At 44.1% G+C, this 18174-nt stretch overlaps 1 protein-coding gene across 6 annotated transcripts in view; it reads left to right on the top strand.

Annotated features, from left to right (window-relative positions):
* Window positions 1-2948: 2948 nt before the first annotated feature.
* The window catches only part of LOC129170343 (KAT8 regulatory NSL complex subunit 1-like), a 16334-nt gene continuing 1108 nt past the window's right edge, over window positions 2949-18174 (top strand). The window contains exons 1-15 of one of the 6 annotated variants that reach the window (XM_054757799.1): window positions 2949-2993; window positions 3500-3646; window positions 6031-7450; window positions 15631-15772; window positions 15865-15927; window positions 16026-16114; window positions 16173-16308; window positions 16386-16551; window positions 16648-16803; window positions 16888-17046; window positions 17144-17280; window positions 17354-17475; window positions 17550-17607; window positions 17693-17805; window positions 17887-18139. In XM_054757799.1, coding sequence (XP_054613774.1) covers window positions 6099-7450; window positions 15631-15772; window positions 15865-15927; window positions 16026-16114; window positions 16173-16308; window positions 16386-16551; window positions 16648-16803; window positions 16888-17046; window positions 17144-17280; window positions 17354-17475; window positions 17550-17607; window positions 17693-17805; window positions 17887-18139 — 2946 coding nt within the window. In that variant the 5' untranslated portion in view covers window positions 2949-2993; window positions 3500-3646; window positions 6031-6098. Of the gene's footprint in view, window positions 2994-3253; window positions 4742-6030; window positions 7451-15630; window positions 15773-15864; window positions 15928-16025; window positions 16115-16172; window positions 16309-16385; window positions 16552-16647; window positions 16804-16887; window positions 17047-17143; window positions 17281-17353; window positions 17476-17549; window positions 17608-17692; window positions 17806-17886; window positions 18140-18174 lie in introns of those variants that run through there. The other 5 variants (XM_054757790.1, XM_054757778.1, XM_054757809.1 and 2 more) reach the window with 5 other exon arrangements.

Below are 18174 nucleotides of genomic sequence, written 5' to 3'. Positions count from 1 at the left end.
TCAGAATTGACCGGCAGTGTGATCGTAGTGTAATGTGATCATGAGGCTAACTAATAATAATAATAATAATACTTGGTACTGCACTTTACATTTCCCAAAGTGCTAACTGATCTGATCCCACTTTGACCCAAGGACATCACCATGGTTCCATGATTCTTTACAGGTATCATTGTAACCATTCTTTATGATCTTTCCTTACGATTGTAACCATTCTGTGTGATTGTTGTTTATTTTCGATCATTATAACGATTCTTCACTATCATTGTAACGATTCTTAATAGTAACAATTCTTCACTATCAAAACGATTCTTTACGAACATTGTAACAATTCTTTTTGATCATTCTTTACGATCTTTAGTATCTCATTATAACGATTCTTTACCATCATTATCATGATTCTTTCCAATCATTGTCATGATTCTTTACTACCATAACGATTCATTACGATCATTGCAACAATTCTATATTATTATGATTATTTATGATCATCATTGTAATGATTCTGAATTATTGAAACGATTCTTTACGATCATTGCAACAATTCTTCACAATGAACGATTTTTTAGTATCTCATTGTAACAATTTTTTACTGTCATAACTCTTGATGATCATTGCAACAATTCTTTACCATCATAATAATTCTTCACAAACAATAATGATTCTTTACGGTCCTTGTAACGATTCTTCACTATCATAACGATTCCTTTCGAACATTAATGATTCTTTATGGTCATTGCAATGGTTCTTTAGTATGCAATTGTAAATATTCCTTACTATTGTTCTGATTATTTATGATCATTGTAATGATTCCTTATTATCATAACGATTCCTTACAAATATTGAGTCTTTACAAACATTGTAACGATTCTTTACTATCATAACGATTCTTTACAATGATTCTTTACAATCAATGCATCAATTCTTTACCATCATAACAATTCCTTACGATAATTGTTTATTTGCGATCATTATGATTCTTTACAATCATTTTGATGATTCTTTATTCTTTACTCTCATAACGATTCTTTCCCAACATTATTATTTCCAATCATTGCAACTATTCTTTACTATCACAATTCTTTATGATTAGTGTAACGACTCTTTATAATCATTGTTTCTTTAAGATCATTCTAAAAATTTTTTTACAATCCATGTAATAATTCTTTACTGTCATTATAATGATTCTTTACTGGCATAACGATTCTTTACAATATTTGCAACGATTCTTTACGATCATTACGATTCTTTACGATCATTTCAATCATTCTTTATGATCATTACGATTCTTTACGATCATTGCAATGACTGTTTCATATAGGGATGTCCCGATTGGATCTTCAGTATCGGGATCCACTGCCAATCCGCTGTATTTTCAAGATTGGATAATATCAGCTTTGCCATAAAATCGGGCCAATCCGGTTGCCGTATCACGTTTGTAACCCTGGGCCACACTCCAACATGGTAGGTGCAGTAATGCGCATCAAAGCTGGTTGGCACTCGACTCCCGCAAGAAGAAGAAAACCCAACACCACCATGCAGACATGTCCGCATGTTAGTTTCACGTTGGATATTCGGCTCCGTAGCTACAGTGCTAGTTCCCTCACTGTGCCCGGACTGCTGCGTCATTGTGCGGGAAGCTCGCAGGGGCTGCTCTAACCGCTGGTTTATACTAGGGGCCGTCAATAAATTACTATTGCGTTGAAGAGAGTTTGTTTAAAAAAAAAAATTGATCGGAAGCCAAAACATGTAGATTGGGACATCCCAAGTTTCATATAACTACAATGATTGTTTCAAATAATTACAATGATTGTTTAAAGTAATAAAGACCGACTGTGGGAACCTGTGACATCAACACTTCATTGGTGTTTTTGTCACCTGTATTTCCAAAACAGTGATGTGAGGTTTACCCTTTCTGTGGGAAGACTTTAAGGTCGAAGGTGACCTTCAGTTGCAGATGATGGGGGCACAGGCCACCAGCTGTGGTTGGAGTGTCTCATGTTTTCGCTGCATCAAATGACCACATGAAGACATTTGCGATGACTTTGAGTTTTGTATTTTTGTACAACAGCGCCACCTCGTGTCACCTTAGCGTAACTACACAGGTACAGCCAGTGTTCAAAGAGTGGACATCATCGTCATTTATCCTCATCTTTCAGGAGGACAGCACAGTGATGTCAACAATCACTGAATAACTGCGGTATATTAAACAGTTTGACTCATCTTTGTAATTGCTATAATAAATTCTGAACACTTGCTCCTCTCTTTGGGTATTTTTTCCATGCTGGAGAATGAATCTGTCTAATACATGATATCTGTAGAGTATAACGTGCAGTTTGGGCCTGAAAGGAAGTCACGCAGCAGCAAAGACTAGTACCAATCCAAATATAGCTGACAATGTAACAACTTTCCGCACACACTGGTAAAATATTATCCTTCTGGAGAGAATGGTCCATAATATACCACGGAGAAGGGAGAGGGGGAAAAAGTTTACACACCTGAGAGGATGAGGTCACATGCTTTTGCTAAACTGCTCGACTTTTACATCCTCGCTCTAAACTGCACTCTTGTAAATGATTTGTGCTTCCTAGTGTGTTGTCGTCAGATTAACTTTCTAACTGACGTGCAAGAAACTAATGGGAGTATGAAAATATTTGTCGAAAGTGAGAAAATAGACCAAATGGGCTAATCAATGGCCTTTTGGCGCAAACGCATCTACGTGCACAAAGAATAGCTTCCACATGTGCAGTCTGATTAACAACGGCACCGTGGGCCGATTAAACAAATACATTGGTGATCTACAGTCAACATTTGACAATTATTTTGTATCATGAAGTTTCGTGCTATCAACTTTCGTCCACATTTCCGCTGTACGGGAATATGACCAGATTGGCAGCCGTGGGAACCAATGGGAAACCTCAAATGTCCGCGCTAACCAATAGCAGAGCAGGGGCGGCTGTTAACCAGTCGTAAACGGTTAGTAACAGGGCAAGCAGGTAAGTAAGATTTTGTCGTTATTTTCTCGAAATTAATAAACAGCACATTTGTGACGGCAAAAGACTGGTTTGCTCAAATAGTTAACTGTCGGGCATGAGCATCTTAAAATGAATATTTAACTTTTCAGTGCCGTGTACAGCATCGCCAGTCATTGAGAAGTCTGTGTGGGTTGTAACAAGCTAACGAGCGTTAGCTTAGCTCAGCCCTATGTTAGCGAGCTTCCAGACTCGTTTCAGGTTAGCGTGGCTAGCATCAGCCTCTACGTTAGCGCCCTCGGAAAGTACCATGACTGTTAAATGTCGTCCAAAGAAATCTGTTGACACATTATTCGGCACGTCAACGGCCGAGTAAGCGCAGTTGAAAAGTTGGCTGCCGGTTGCAGGACTCAAATGTTGTCACGAATGAACTTTTTCAAACAAATCAGCGTCCGTGTGGCTAACAGTGATGCTATCATTTAGTCACTTTACAAACCATTCACTCACCTGTCGTCTTCTCTTCATTTCAGCTGACGGCACTGATGAATCATCCAGCGATGGAGGTGAAGGTATTCGTTCCTGTTTTGACTTTATTCTTTACTTTGGGAGGTGGTCTCACCTGAGAGGACCGACTGGATGCATCCATGCCGCTCTGCCGGGAGACAAGGACAACATAGGTGGATTATTTCTGGAACTCTCAAAAAGGGCGACGGCTTCTAAAAGGACAACAATTGATCATGTTTTACCATTCCATCGAAATAATGTATTGATCGCTAAAGAAATTCAAACATCCAGTAGCATATATTACAGAGCAATTAACGTTTTAAAAAGATATGTACAGTTGTCACGAGAACACCTATGCGTTTATAAATAACGATCAAATTGTTATTCTCAACAATGTGCATGACACATAAAATAAGTCTTAAGTCACGTAAAAAATGTTTGCAATGCTCATATACCAACAACAAATGGAATTCTAATAAGTGATTATTTGAGTCGCATGGACCACAATGAGGTATTCTTTCTAGATTAGCTGGACGACTATGATCATGAAAAAGATATTTGATCGATATGATCAAGATGAAATATCATCATGAAGATAGATGAATATGACCAAGAAGATATTATATGAGTATGATCATGAAGATGATGATGAATGTGATCATGTTATTAGATGAATATGATCATGACTAGATGATAATGCTCTTGTCTTTGAAACCTTTATGGCGTTTCTTCCCTCTAGCGGCGAGCCCTGGAAGCGTCTCCCGCCTACTGGCAGCGGCACACGCACACGCACACGCACTCTAGTGTGTTTGTCAGACTCAAAGCCGAGCGCGAGCAACTAGCCGCCATTTTCTCCGCGTCTCTCCCTAAAAGCAGAGAAAAAGACTCGCGTCAAAACGCCATCCGGATGGTCCTCCGCTCGTCGAAAACCGGGGATTGTGCCCAAGGTATCCGCGAGATGGCCTCCATTTGAGCAAGTTTGGGACGGAAAGGAGTGTTTGACGGCCTTGTGTGAAATTGGCCGCAGCGAGGCGAGCTAGTAGGCGAGCAAGGTGTAGATCGTTGATTCGTCCATTGCCTCAATCCGGAACGAAGCCGAGTGGCGCCGTGAAGCGGCCCTTTGGCACCCCCGGTTGTGTTTTTTGGACTCATTAATGGCATAGAGGTCGATTCCTGCCGCCTTCTTGCCACAGCGCCCCTGTTTTTTTCTACCAAAGTGTTGGGGATTGTTAACCAAATTCCCTCGGATAGTGCAAGCTCGTCACGTGGTAGGTTCCTCCTTTTTCTTTGTTAGCAGCTAGCCTCTGTTAGCATGCCAGTCTGCCCCCAACAAGCACCGGCTGCTTTTATTGCTATGCAATATGCAAGAATGCAAGCCGTGGCCCTGCTGTGTCTTTGCAAGGCTTCTAGCTCGCCATTCCATGGATCCCATCGATGTACGCTGCTGTTGTGCTTGGATTGACTTGACATAATAACCTCGTAATGTAGCCGTGGATTCCACTGTGGGCGTTATTCACTCTACGTAACCACTGGCTACACGCTAGCTTGTGTAATGTGGATAGATAAATAACTATATTAATAAAACTGCAAATAATAGAGTCGTGTTGTATTGGTTGCATCAGCAGAGCTAACGGGGCTAACGTTAGCCTTCCTGACATTTAATTTCACACTGTCATACATGCTCAGCTTGATGTCACTGGCGCCAACATGCGTGTGCACGTTTAGTAAACACTATGAAGACATTTTGATGTTCGTGAGCTTGTAAATGGACGCTTTGTCACTATGTATGTCCCAGTCATGCCATCAGTGTGTAGGATGGACGTGTTATGTGCTAAAATGCATTACATAATGTGCTTCGGAAATCCCAACATGGCGTAGTGGCGCTGACTAGAAACTGCAGTGAAATAGTGTGAGGCCCATTCATGGCAGCCTGCACACATCCGCCTTCATCTTTGCTATCACAGGCAGCCCTCTTTCAAGTGCACAGCGCGCTGCTTTGACTGTCACTGTTTGTGTGTGTGTGTGTCTGTGTTTGCTAAATAGTCCCATCTTGAATGTTGGTGACATCATGGGCTTTGGTCCTAAATCCACCTACTTATTGCCCTCAGCAGTAAGGCCACATGTAGCCTGTAGCGCTAATCTTTTTTTTTTTTTTAATTTTATGCTCACCTGTTAGAAAATCTTTATCTTAGCAACAACAAGATGGTCCAGTTTCTTGCAGTCTGGCATTTAACTTGATTTGCTGAAGACATGAATGTTTGACCTCTGCACTGATGGCTGACATAACCTGTAGTTCAAGTTGTATGCTTGTATTGTATATCTTAGTATTGTTGCGTACCACTTCCTCCTCACTGAAGATGGTGCGTACTGGTGTATAATCAAGAAAGGTGCATTATATGAGACATTTGTGGTATAGATAACATGCCAAAATCAGCTTTTTATCAGTGTTGTGAATGTGCAAGGTTAGATTGTTGCCTCCACCCAGGGTGATTTAGGATTGACATCCACGTGGAATGAATTGTGCTCACGCATTAACGCTTGTGTTTCTCATACCCAGGCTGTCCTCCGGGGGGGCAGTAAGCGGGTGGTGTGGAGCAGGCCGCGGTGCCCGTCCCTCTGCACTGCATGGCTGCGATGGCGCCCGCTCTCACCGACGCCCCAGCCGAAGCTCACCACATCCGCTTCAAACTGGCTGCCCCGTCATCGAGTCTGTCTGCAGCCAGTGCCGAGAACAACGGTAACCCCAACAACATACTCATCCACAGCAGCGGCCCCGCCAAGTGTAAGGTTGCATCTGAAGAAACGGGTCCTCTTGTTGACTTCTGTGGCGGGGACCAGCAACAGCAGCAGCAGTCCCAAGCCGACTCCGTGGCCCAGGCGTCGGCCCTGGGCAAGCTCCAGCCACTGGTGGCTTCTTATCTCTGCTCTGATGTGACATCTGTCCCGTCAACCAAGGAGTCAATCACTCTTCAAGGAGTCCTCATCAAACAGTCGGTCTTAAAAAGTCACCGAATACTGCCCAGCTCCCTGCTCAACGGCGGTGACTTCCTGTTGAGGAAGCGGCACGCCATAGAACTTTCCGGAGGCCAACTCAAAAGCCTCATGAGTGGCAGCACCAACGGCGGGGGCCAGCCTATGGCACCTGTCAATGGCCTGGCCAAGAAGCTGGCCACCATGTCTGGCTCCGGCTGTGTGATGGCCATGAATGGAGATAAGCCTCCTGCCTCCACAGACTCCCAATCTCAGAACCAGACTTTGGACTCAGACACCCTGACAGTAAACCAAGTAGGTCATATTCCAGTGAAAGGAACCCTTAAACACAAGCATTCCACTGGAGTTTGTCAAAACACGGAACCAACAGAGCTTCAGACTGCTGCACTTTCCCGCTGTTCCCATGACAACCGCGACACCAGTGTAGAAGTGAAATTGGAGGAGACAGATGCGCACACAACTACTAGTACCAGTCCGTCACGTGGCTTAGACAGGGAGAGACCGGGTTGTAGCCAGCAGAGCTCCCCGTCTTTGGACATTCTTGACACGCAAGTCGCAGAGCGCACACGTCTCAGCAGAAGCCGGCAAGTCGAAATTGAAAATCGCCTTAGACGGCTGCGCAAACGCCTTCAGGTGGTCCAGGCTAAGCAGGTGGAGCGCCACATTCAGCAACAGCTCGGTGGCTTCCTGGACACAGCTGTCAGCCGACTGTTGGCCGGGAACCGCAAAGACCAGGCCACCTCCACGGCAACATGGAGGACAGGTCGCCACTCTTCATCAAACAACAGAGACAGTTTGGGACGCTTCCTCAAGAGCGGCTCCATGTCTTTAGAACTGGAGAGGTTGTATCTGAGCGGCTCAGCTAACCTGCACTCGGCAGAGACGGCCTTTGACTCTGATGTAACGGAGAGCAGCTCTGGTGGAGACTCGGACCTGGAAGAGGAGGAACTGACCCGGGTGGACATTGAGCAGCGCCATGTCAAAATGTAAGTAGCAGGGTGTCATGCGAAAACAAGCCAAACTACAGTGACTGAGAAGCTAGTAAATATGAATCCACTCAGTGCTAATGCTAAGGGTGCTAGTGCAGATAGCATCTATAGCAGGGCCAGTGGAGTTGGGTGGGTGCAACGTCCACTACAGTGGCTTTAACTGAAAAAGCCAAAAGTCTTGCTTATCAGCACATTGAACACACTTGCAACTGAAACCAAGATGAAAGGGGGGGGGGAATGTGGATGGGGATGGGTGATGTCATGTTCACCCTTTAGCACAGGCTTCAACACTATTTGACAGGAAGTTGACTTCAAGTCAACTACAGCAGGCTGCTGGCTGTCTTAATGGACTAGGTGAGTAGATTATTAACAGAGGAGCCGAGAACACTTGGATTTTTATTATCCCACCTTTGTCGGCCTATGACCCTTGACCTGAATGTCGTTTTAAAGCCAAACGGGAAGCTTATCTGTGTTGTGTGCATGACCCACTTATAGAACGGTTACATTGACTGGTTCCTTCCTTTTTATTGGTTGATGGTTTTATTCAAAGAATCTCTTCTTTCATTTGTAAATCATTTTAGAAAAGTTTTAAGTCGGGCTGTTGCTAACAGTTATCTTCATAGATGATTAATCTGACGCTTGTTTTGATTAAGTAAAGTTAGGCCCTTGACAAACAAAATCAAAATGAACCAAACAAACAGTATTTTGGACTGCAATATATCAGAAAAGAGGCGAAAATGTTGGTCTCTGTTTTCCAAAGTCAAATCTGGTGTGTGTGAATATCTTGGTTTGCCTAAAACACAAAGATTATAGGTCTGCTTTTACGGATGACTAAGGAAATTAAAAAAATATTCCCATTTGAGAGGCATAAATCAGGATATTTAAATTTTTTTAATCAAATGATTAACCAAATCCCAAGATAGTTGTCGATTAATTGGATCACTGATTTATCATTGATTCGTCAGTTAATTGTTGCAGCTCTGCTTTCAAGTGATAATTGGATTTGTCATCAGACGTGCAGAGTTGTATCTCTACACGTATTACTCTTCATGTCAGTCATCACCAGCTGCTTTGTGGGTTATCCTTCTTACAAACACAACAGACATGATGCAACATGCAGCTTCCTTTTGTTATGTGGGAGAAATTCCAAGCTTCTTCAGAGAATGTCTTTGTGGTAGCTCAAATGCTAAATGTTAGCATAGCATCATTCCTATCCACACTGCAGACGTGCTTTCTTCCCATAGCTTCACTTTTCACCTCGCTTTGAGTGCAACATTTGGTGTGTCAGTGTGACTGCTTTTTTTTGGATTGGACAGTAGTCGTTGGAATGACGTGACTTAACGGAGCACGCCTTGTTTTGGAGAGGAAAGAGTGAGTAGTGTCTAAGGCAACAAACAAATTCCATCTCGCATGGCAGCAACAGACAAAAGGTCAGAAAGGAGAAAGAGAGCACTTATCCTCGGTGTTTGTAGTGGAAGCTCCAGCGTTGCTCGTGTCTATAAAAATTCCTGATTCATGTATGGATGTGAGAGTCTGTTGGAAACATCTGGATATGTTGTGCTCACTTCTTAGTTCCTCTACATGGAGCCACGGTTGTTACATAACCCCCCCTCTCTCTCTCTTTTATGTAATGACTGCTGCAGTTCTTTCCTGCCCACACCCAATCCTGGACTCTTTCCGCCTAGACCACTTGGACACACTCTGTCTTCGTGCTGTTCACTTTTTTGGACACATTTGACTCTGACTTTGTCCTGTTTTCGTTAATGAAACACGTTCATTTGTGTGTGTGTGTGTGTGTGTGTCTGTGTATTATTTAATTTACACACAGTGGTACAGTCTATGATGTGGTGTCCAAAGTACAGCCCCGGGGGCTGTTTGCAGCTCGCACCTTGTTTTTTTATTGGCCCGTGGTACATAGCGCAAAAAGGAAAGAGAAGAACCTGACATATTAACTAATAATACCACAGAGCTTTGTCTTGAAGTGGAACCTCGGTTGGTGTCACAGGGTTTCCGCTACATGTAATTGAGTGTGGCAGTGCGGCACCACAAAATAAAAGCCGCCACACCTTAAGAATGTGTTTTTTTTTTTTTAATTTTAACTTTAAAACAATTTTAAGTCATATATTGTATGATTATATATATTTATCTATATAGCCAATTTACGCACATATTGACCGCAATTAGTTTGAACATGATATCATTAAATGTTTCCCTGCATTTTATTTTGATAAGCATTCACCGGAATTGCTTGTCTGTCTTGCTGGCACTTGACCAGATACGCGACACGTCTTGTGTTGACTTTGACTTTGTTTCTTAGTATCGGGAGAATGAACAATAGCCCGTAAAATGTGTTGTCAATTGAGGACAGCTTGTCACATGCTAAGCCTACCTATGACAGCGTGTGTGGTCGCTCACGTTTCAATCTCATTCCACTTTCCGGCATTTTTGTTTACATGCCCGGTTGGCTGCATCTAGCTAGCTTGGAGCTACAAGCATGAGATACATCAATCATTGATTGTCATCACAACTTACTTTTTTAAAGTGTCACTTAACAGTCTTGCTCTCATCAGGGGTAGAAATTGCCAAAATCCAGTGGAAGCAATTTGTTGCTTGTAGATTTTAACTTTACAAGCAAATTGCTCATCTAAGAAGCAATTTTCAGGCAAAAAAATGTGTCCATTTTTTCCAACGTTTTTTCACCAGCCCTTTTAAAGCCGTCTTCAATTGGAGTTGGTTTCTTGTTTGCTTCCAAATATTTGGCGTGCCTGGTTGCTAACGACCATTGGTGAAGTGTTGCTTTAATGTGTTGCTGCATTGCCTCCTTTTTCACCCTGTTGCTACCAGTCACAGAGCCGACCCACGATCTGAAGTAGTACCATGTTCCTTGCACACCTCACACCAAATTTCGTAAACACAAACGTCGTCCTTGACTTTATAACCAATGTCCGTGTTCAATTCTGTCATCCACTTCCGAACTGTTTTTAATGAGCTGGTTATGGCGACATGAGATGCACCAGGTCTTGGTGGTAGTTGTCGTCCATCACTCACCGTCGGCGTCCAGGAACTGTCACTGGTGCCTGTGGCGGGGCCTGCTGAGGTTGAGGCCAGTTGAGAAACCGCGGGCTTATCCAAGTCATCGGCCGTTGTTTTTTGTTTTTTCGGAGGGTTGTTATTGTTATTGTTGTCCCGCTCCGAGTGACACGAGTCGGCCTTGGCAAATACTTAGTAATCATCGTGTTCAGTCTGCAGATCGCCAGCTAAAACAGCAGCAGGACCACCATATTTGTTTCCAACAGCAACAGACGATCTGCTGCAACACAGATTGTGATTGGATGGGAATATCTCTCATGACCGATCAGAGATCTGCTTTCATACACACCATGGCCATAATACCGTAATATCGTACTTTCCAGCGCATTTGGTTTCGCAAATTATATTGCGCCCTTATTCCCGTGACCGAACTGACCCGATCAAACTCAAAAGAATTCGTCTTAGATGGAAAATCTGCGCAATTTTGACAGTTTTTGCACGCATTTAGCGTCTTGCGTCAGGTTAATTTCGGTCCATGCTCATGTTATCGTTATAATACACAAAACCTAGTTGTGTGACGAAGTTGTGCTACAGAAACGCTTAGTGTGTACAGCTTTAACAGTGACACTGTCACAGGGGTCTTAGTGTTCTATTCAAACGTGACACCTGTATTTAATGATAAATGAGCACGCGGAGTGGAGATGTGCTTTGTAAATAACGTGCCATTTAAATGTTGACAGTGCTCTCAGCAACTTTGTTATTAAACAGTTTTGCAATGTTCTGGGCTCATGTTCTGCTAGTTTTTGAAAATAATTAAATGAATAAGTCCTAAAGAAATTGCTATGTCATTAAAAAAAAATGCAGATGAAGCAGCGGCAGTCCGCCATCCCATGCAACCCACCACCACAGCTTCAAAAAAAATCCTAGGGGAAACCCTGGTGTCAATAATTCGTTCCAGAAGGCCTGATGCTAACCAAATAAATTTTTCCCATAAGAAATAATGTAAAGACAATTCCGGACTATTAAGCGCGAATATAAGGCACACCCACCAAATTTTAGAGAGAGGAAAACAATTTTATACATATTTACACAAAGACACACTCCTACCGGCACTCTGCGTTCCAAGCATCACTCTTTAGCTCTGGTGAGATGTGAGATGCTCCCCACCACCCCCAAGCAGTTTTCAAGCAGAAACTAAGATTTATTTGATGAAAACCAAATCGCTGCGCAAGACTTCAAAACATATTGGCCTTTATTAGCTTCTGTTTTGGCACTCTAAGCATCATGGGAACTGTAGTTCTTTTAGCCATAAATTAGCTGCATCATTGTTTACGTCACAGGTTTCAGAGCATGTGGAAAAAGTAGTGTTTTATAGTCTGGAAATTACGGTAATCTGTTCCTGGAAGCTAAAAATGTTAACACAAAACACTTTTTTGTAGTTTTACAATTATAGTTTTACGTAGAAATGCATATAAATTAGGGATGCTGCGATCAGGGATTTATTCTGGTGAGTCACGTACTGTTCAGTCGCATACTGGCGAGTCACATCCATGAGCAGGGTTTCCCAGAGGATCTTTTTCAAGCTGTGGTAGTGGGCTGCATGGGAGGCGGACTGCCGCCACTGCTGTGTCGCTGTGGCAGCATTTTAAAAAAATATTTAAATATACTGTCTGTAATAATGTCGACATTAGGGTTGTTTTTAACAGGCTTGAACAGCAAATACATTAATTAACTTTAAATGCCTTTCTCTCAAGCCTTTACGTCCACTCTTATCTATCAAGTGCCAACAGGGCAGATGAGTGAATCCGGTGGAAACCGTTTTATGATTTGATAGATATTGTATTTTCAAATTAATTATGGTCAATATGTAAAGAATAAGCTATACATGTATCTATATAGCACAGGGGTGCTCACACTTTTTCAGACTGTGGGCTACTTTGTCCCAAATATCTACCTCCCACTATAAACAGAATATATATATATAATATATTTATAAATATGAGTATGTATGTACATTGTACATGTATATCAGGGGTGCACACAATCAAAATGATCTGCCTCTTACTATAAAACATATAGCATATATAAAATCTAACAGGTAAACTTTGCAACTACTATAGTAAATGCTAATGATTAAGTTTATCTTTCAGTAATTCACAATTCAAATCAATATGGCAGTAATGATACTTACACATATTTCCTCAATAGTTCTGTACATAAACGGAGTAATTTGTCAGTGAAAATGTCTACATAGCGTTGTTCATGTATTACGTGCAGTTAGCGTTGGCTAAACACTAAAGATACCGTATATAGAAAGTAAAAGGATTATGCAAAAGACAATGCACCCGTAGTCAAGGCAACATATTAAAAAGCTTTCAGCAATGGGCATGTTTTCCAATTCATCTTGAAATAGTAGTTTAACAAACTAACTTGGAGAAACCTATATATATTTCTATAGAGTTCATCACGCGACACACAGCCATGAAGCAATGTACTTTTTTTTTCCTACATAAGTAGCCGCTACAAGTGAATGGATAACATTTGTGATAGATATAGGCATCTTACCGCTCAGTTTGTCCGTAATCGAAATAATAAAGTTGAAAGTTGCATTATTAGTGTGTGGCTGCTTGTTGTCCACTTTTTTTTTTTTTTAATGCCGCCACCGCAGCATGAGAGCGAATCAGGAGGGGGCTTAATGTCAGCTGACTGTCATATGACCTATACAACGTGACAGTTATGGTGGTGATGTGCGACCAACACTACCTTGGCGATTGCTGGGCACTCCTGATATACCTGTAGCATATACTGTATGTCCATCTATATTACTTAACATTGTTTTCACGAAAAAAGAAACTCATTTCCAAGGAGTGGTGGCTTTTACTGAGCCGTGGCGCCCCGCCACGATCCATTACATATAGCGGAAACCCTGATGATACCAATCACATAAAGTGTTAAAAAAAAAAAAAAAAAAAAATTGAAAGTGTACATTTTAAAATTGATTTATGATGAGTGCTATTGGCCAGGGGTAAGAAGGGGCAAAAGTTAGGACAATTCCAAGGTCCCCTGGCTACTTGTTTTTTCTTTTTCACCGGGGAAAGAATTCCTGGTTGCACTCCCTGCTTTTGACTACAGTATATGATATGAAAAAGGGAACCATAGAATCACCTTCATTTGACTTAACGCCTTCTTTAAAGAGACTTTGGATGTGAGAGTACCTTGGTGTAGCTCTAGCAGGACTTCCAGGTGTTATGCATGTTCAACTGTGATCAAGACTGTGATCCAACACACAAAACGCTTTTTTTCTTCCTTTGAAGGGCATCTCTATATCTGCAAAGATAAAAGCATTAAACATCAAATTTTGACCTGTTTAAAAACATGCATCAATATGAGAAGAAATTTGAATGGGAATTTGCTTAGATATCAGCTTGCGAAATGATATCACATTTTTTTTAAACACCCTGTATTAGAATTGTTTAATTAAATTAAACAACAACAGAAGAGACATTAATACAAATAAATAAATAAAGTGCTATGAGTGTGTGCGTGTGTTGCGTGCGGCGTGTGTGAGGGCTTTGTTGAGAAGCCTGATGGCAGACGGTAGGAGTGTGAATAATGAGTGTTGTGGATTTGGAGAGACAACCAACCACTGATGACATAGACGGGCGACATAGCTGACTTCCGACTCGGGTTTCCATTTTGTTAGCAAGCTAAGGATGCTATGAGGGGGGGGAAAACAACACAGGGGTACTCGCGCAGTGTATTTATAACACAAGACGTGCACCATTTTGTATGTTAACCGGAAAATGTACGCAAACCAAGCCAAAACTTTAGGTTAGGTTCCACTGTATATAAAGTTTTTTTTTTTTTTTAAAGCCTTTTTACAAAATTTTCATAAACAAAAAAATATCAGTGGCCCCTGCATCTCTGATTTTTTGTTATGTGGCCCTTGGTGGAAAACGTTTGGGTACTCCTGGTCTATGAAGTACGTAGGTGTGTCAAACGTGCACTTGACGACTTTTCACCAAACCCAAGCTTGTCTCCTCTCTAATGCATGCACATGACAATGTTATTTTTTGATTGACATAGCTGACACAGAGCAAACACGTTGGTTGTGTGTTGGGTTTTTGGACTAGTCGCTACCATGTGTGGCCGTTCCACAACGTGTGTGTTGCGACCAGACAAGCACCACAGTGGAGAATGTGCTGATAGACACAAAACACTGGATGGAGTGATGCTGGTGTTTTTGTGGGGATGGTGATGGGAGAGAAAATATGTCCTGGTTAGAGGGGGTGGGCGGAGCTTCTGGTGAAGTGAGGATGTTGTTTGTCAGTGCTGCCGGCAGACTCCTCCTCTTGGACTATTAAGGTCATTGGACTCGGTTCTTGTAATGCACACTTGATTCCACCTCACCTCATCTTCATTCCTTATCCCTACCCTTCCTGTTCAGGAAGATCTTTTTAAGGCTTCAATGCAGTCTTCCACTTCATCCACTGGAATTGGTAGAAGATTCAACCATCATGATGGAAACAGACACAGTAATTGGTGCAGTGGATGGTACACGTACATCCAGTGTTTGAGCGTCTCCATGGGGACAAGTCTATGCAAATGTGCAGCCAGTGCATTGATCGGATGCACCAGGGCGTACTCAGGAGTGTTGCAGCGACTCCCAAGCTCTCTTGATTGCTGACACGACATTGTGTGCAACACAGAATATCCCAAAAAATAACACTGTATCAAAATAAGAATGAATAGAGTTACCTGCCATCCAATTTACAAGATTGGAAGCAGATGGGGAGGAAGTGTGGACAGGATTCCTGCTTGAAATATTGGTTTCTCAGCCCCACACCCTCCAGCACTCCCGTCTGTTACTCTGCAGACTGCCAGACCGTCCCGGTCTTCCCCTGTCCTACTTTTCCTCCCCCACTGCCTTTCAGAGTGCCTTCATGCTAGCGGGTGGACACTGGAGATTGCACATCACCGAACTGTGCCCCCTGTGGTGGCCACTGCATACTGCAGGAGCAGCCAATAAAAGCTAACGCTAATGGTCACTTTGTAAATGAAGAACGTGTTCATCATGTAGCGTATGTGTCACTGTATACAAGATGGTGCAATGCTCTGGAAAGCTGAGAGTGCTTTGTGCTCCTCAGATGGAAGCGTGCAGAGAGTCGCTACACGCTGGAGAGGGCAGCAATCATCAGTCACTGGAACTGGCTGCAGGCTCACATCTCCGACTTGGAGTACCGCATTCGACAACAGACGGACATTTACAGACAGATTCGTGCGAGCAAGGTCTGGGTGCCTCTAATGACTTAAACAAAACATCACGTGTTTACCAAGGCATCGTTGTGATATTTGATATGCTGCTACGTTTGACTGCACAGGGCTCAGTGGAGCTGGGAGGTGTAGGTCCTCAAGAAGTCAAGATGGAGCCTGGAAATGCTCAGGTAATTCTGAGTTGGTGAAGAGTGAAAAACTCTTAGGAGTTCTTGCTCGTAAAATTCAACAGGAAATGGCTCTAAGATCTACGGTGTGTTTGCTGCAGGATGCAGCTTCAGAGCGTCTGGAGCACATTGCTACTGCAGAACCTTGGAAAGGTCAAAACGGGCAGCCAGTCAACGGCGTCCTGAGCAGGTACTGATGACGATAACCTTTTTTCAAGCTGCTTCTTTAACTTGAGGCTTCACGGCAGGATGGCAGAGTGTGTGGATGGCAAACACCAGCAGCCACTTGACAGTACATGTGTGGCAGCACGCACGCGGCCGCTCGTTAGTTGGCGCCGGCGGAGGCTCATTCAGCCCAACACTGTGCCCAATCTGACTGGCAAGGTTAGTGTATTTTACCTTTTGTGTATATGTGTGTGTGCGTGCCTCTCATGCACTTACTGAACTGTGAATGTGTGCAGGTGTCCAAAAGCAGCTGCATCCAGTGCACGTGCAGGGTCAACCCAAGCTGCGTGATGTGCGGTGGCCGGCCCACCCCCAGAGAAGACCCCCAGTACGAGCTGCCCACCTTGGAGCGCCTGTCAAGACTGGATCTTGGCGTCCACCCCATCCTGTCCTTCCCTGACGGTAGACAACGGGATTCTTTTATTCCAATTCTTGCTGTGTCACTGACGTATGTCAAACTCACGGTGCTGATGGTGCGGCATCCTTTTGTCACCGCAGATGTTTGTATTGGCCTTCGTCTGCAGCAAGTGATGAAAAGCTCGTGGAACAGCAGGTCGCTGGAGAGGAGCAAACCTCTCAAGAAGCTCTCGCTAAAACACAAACTGTCGTCGTCCAAAGAGAAGCACAAGTTTGCCAACTCGCTCATGGCAGTCAGTGAGTGCACGTGCTCTCTCTCCCGGCATGCTAACAGGCGCGCGTCATGTGAGCAGTTGTAGTGACATATCCGCACACTTCCAGGGCTGGGTCACTACAAGAGTCGAGCTGACAAGTTGAGGACACTGGAGAGCAGCGCTGCCGCGTGTAAGACGGAGCGGCTACATGCCGCGCCGCTGGGTCCATACGAGAGGAACTACAGTCGAAAGAGACTGCGAGAGCCCTTGTTGGACACGAGTGACTGTGAGTGTGCTGGGACCACAGATTTCCACCATGCCATGTCAACCTGTCCCAAGTCCTTGGATATGTCTTGATGTAACTTGATGTCTGTCTTCTGCAGCCTCCCCAAAACTCTTTGTGGACACCAGCGGTCCTTGTCCATCACTGGCCAGCATGCACGCGTCTTTGCACAGCCCCGTCACACGCCAGCTGTCCACGTCGTCGGACAACGCCACACCGTTGGGCATCGGCACACCTGTAAGAAACATTGTCTGTGTGCATGTACAGTACACGTGCATATGAGCTGACATGCCGACTTGTGGTTCAACAGTTGCCCATCAAGAGGAGGCGGGGAGAAAGCTCCTTTGATATCAACAACATCGTCATTCCCATGTCCGTGGCCGCCACCACACGAGTGGAGAAGCTGCAGTACAAAGAGATCCTCACGCCCAGGTAAGTTCTATGGCCGCCACCCACCATCCAGACTGCTGCTCTCCTCTGCTCACGTAGCTTCCTCGTGTGTGCAGTTGGCGAGCTGTGGACGTCCTGTCTCAGCCCATCGCGGAGGAGGAGGACGAGCGTGATGTGAGTCAGCAGCCAGTTGAAGCAAATAAATGACAGTACTTGAGCACTCTTAGAAGGCCTCCATGGCATGCGTGTGTGCTTGCAGGTGGAGGACTTGTCAGACGCCGCCTTCATCCAGCTGCACCAGCCCTATGAGGACCAGGAGCGAGCTCGCTGGACATGGATGGCCTTGGCTCCGGCTAAGAGGAGGGGCAGCAGGTAGCTGTGATGACCTGCTACAGTCGGGTAGGTGGTTCAGCAGCGATATGACATTAACACGGCTGTCCTTGTCGCCATCAGGTCGTACAAGTCTGTCGATGGGCGCACCACCCCGCTGTTGTGCGGCACCAACCCCTCTACCCCTCAGCCGGCCTCCCCTGACCCCAGTCACTACCCCATGCTTCACGACTATGGCCACGTGCCATCACCCATGAGTCCGGCCAGTCCTGACACCGCCTCCAACCCTCATACACCGTGCTCCAGGGACTCGCATCGACTTCTGTCCAGCGAGGACACGCGCTGCTCCACGCCAGACTTCACCTTTGAGGAAAGGGTATGTCTGCAAGCACACTCACATGCTTCAGTCAG

The sequence above is a fragment of the Dunckerocampus dactyliophorus genome, chromosome 2 (genome assembly GCF_027744805.1).
Source record: "Dunckerocampus dactyliophorus isolate RoL2022-P2 chromosome 2, RoL_Ddac_1.1, whole genome shotgun sequence".
Lineage (NCBI taxonomy): Eukaryota > Metazoa > Chordata > Actinopteri > Syngnathiformes > Syngnathidae > Dunckerocampus > Dunckerocampus dactyliophorus.
Note: the sequence above shows the minus strand (reverse complement) of the source record. Positions and strands in the feature narration are given on the sequence as shown.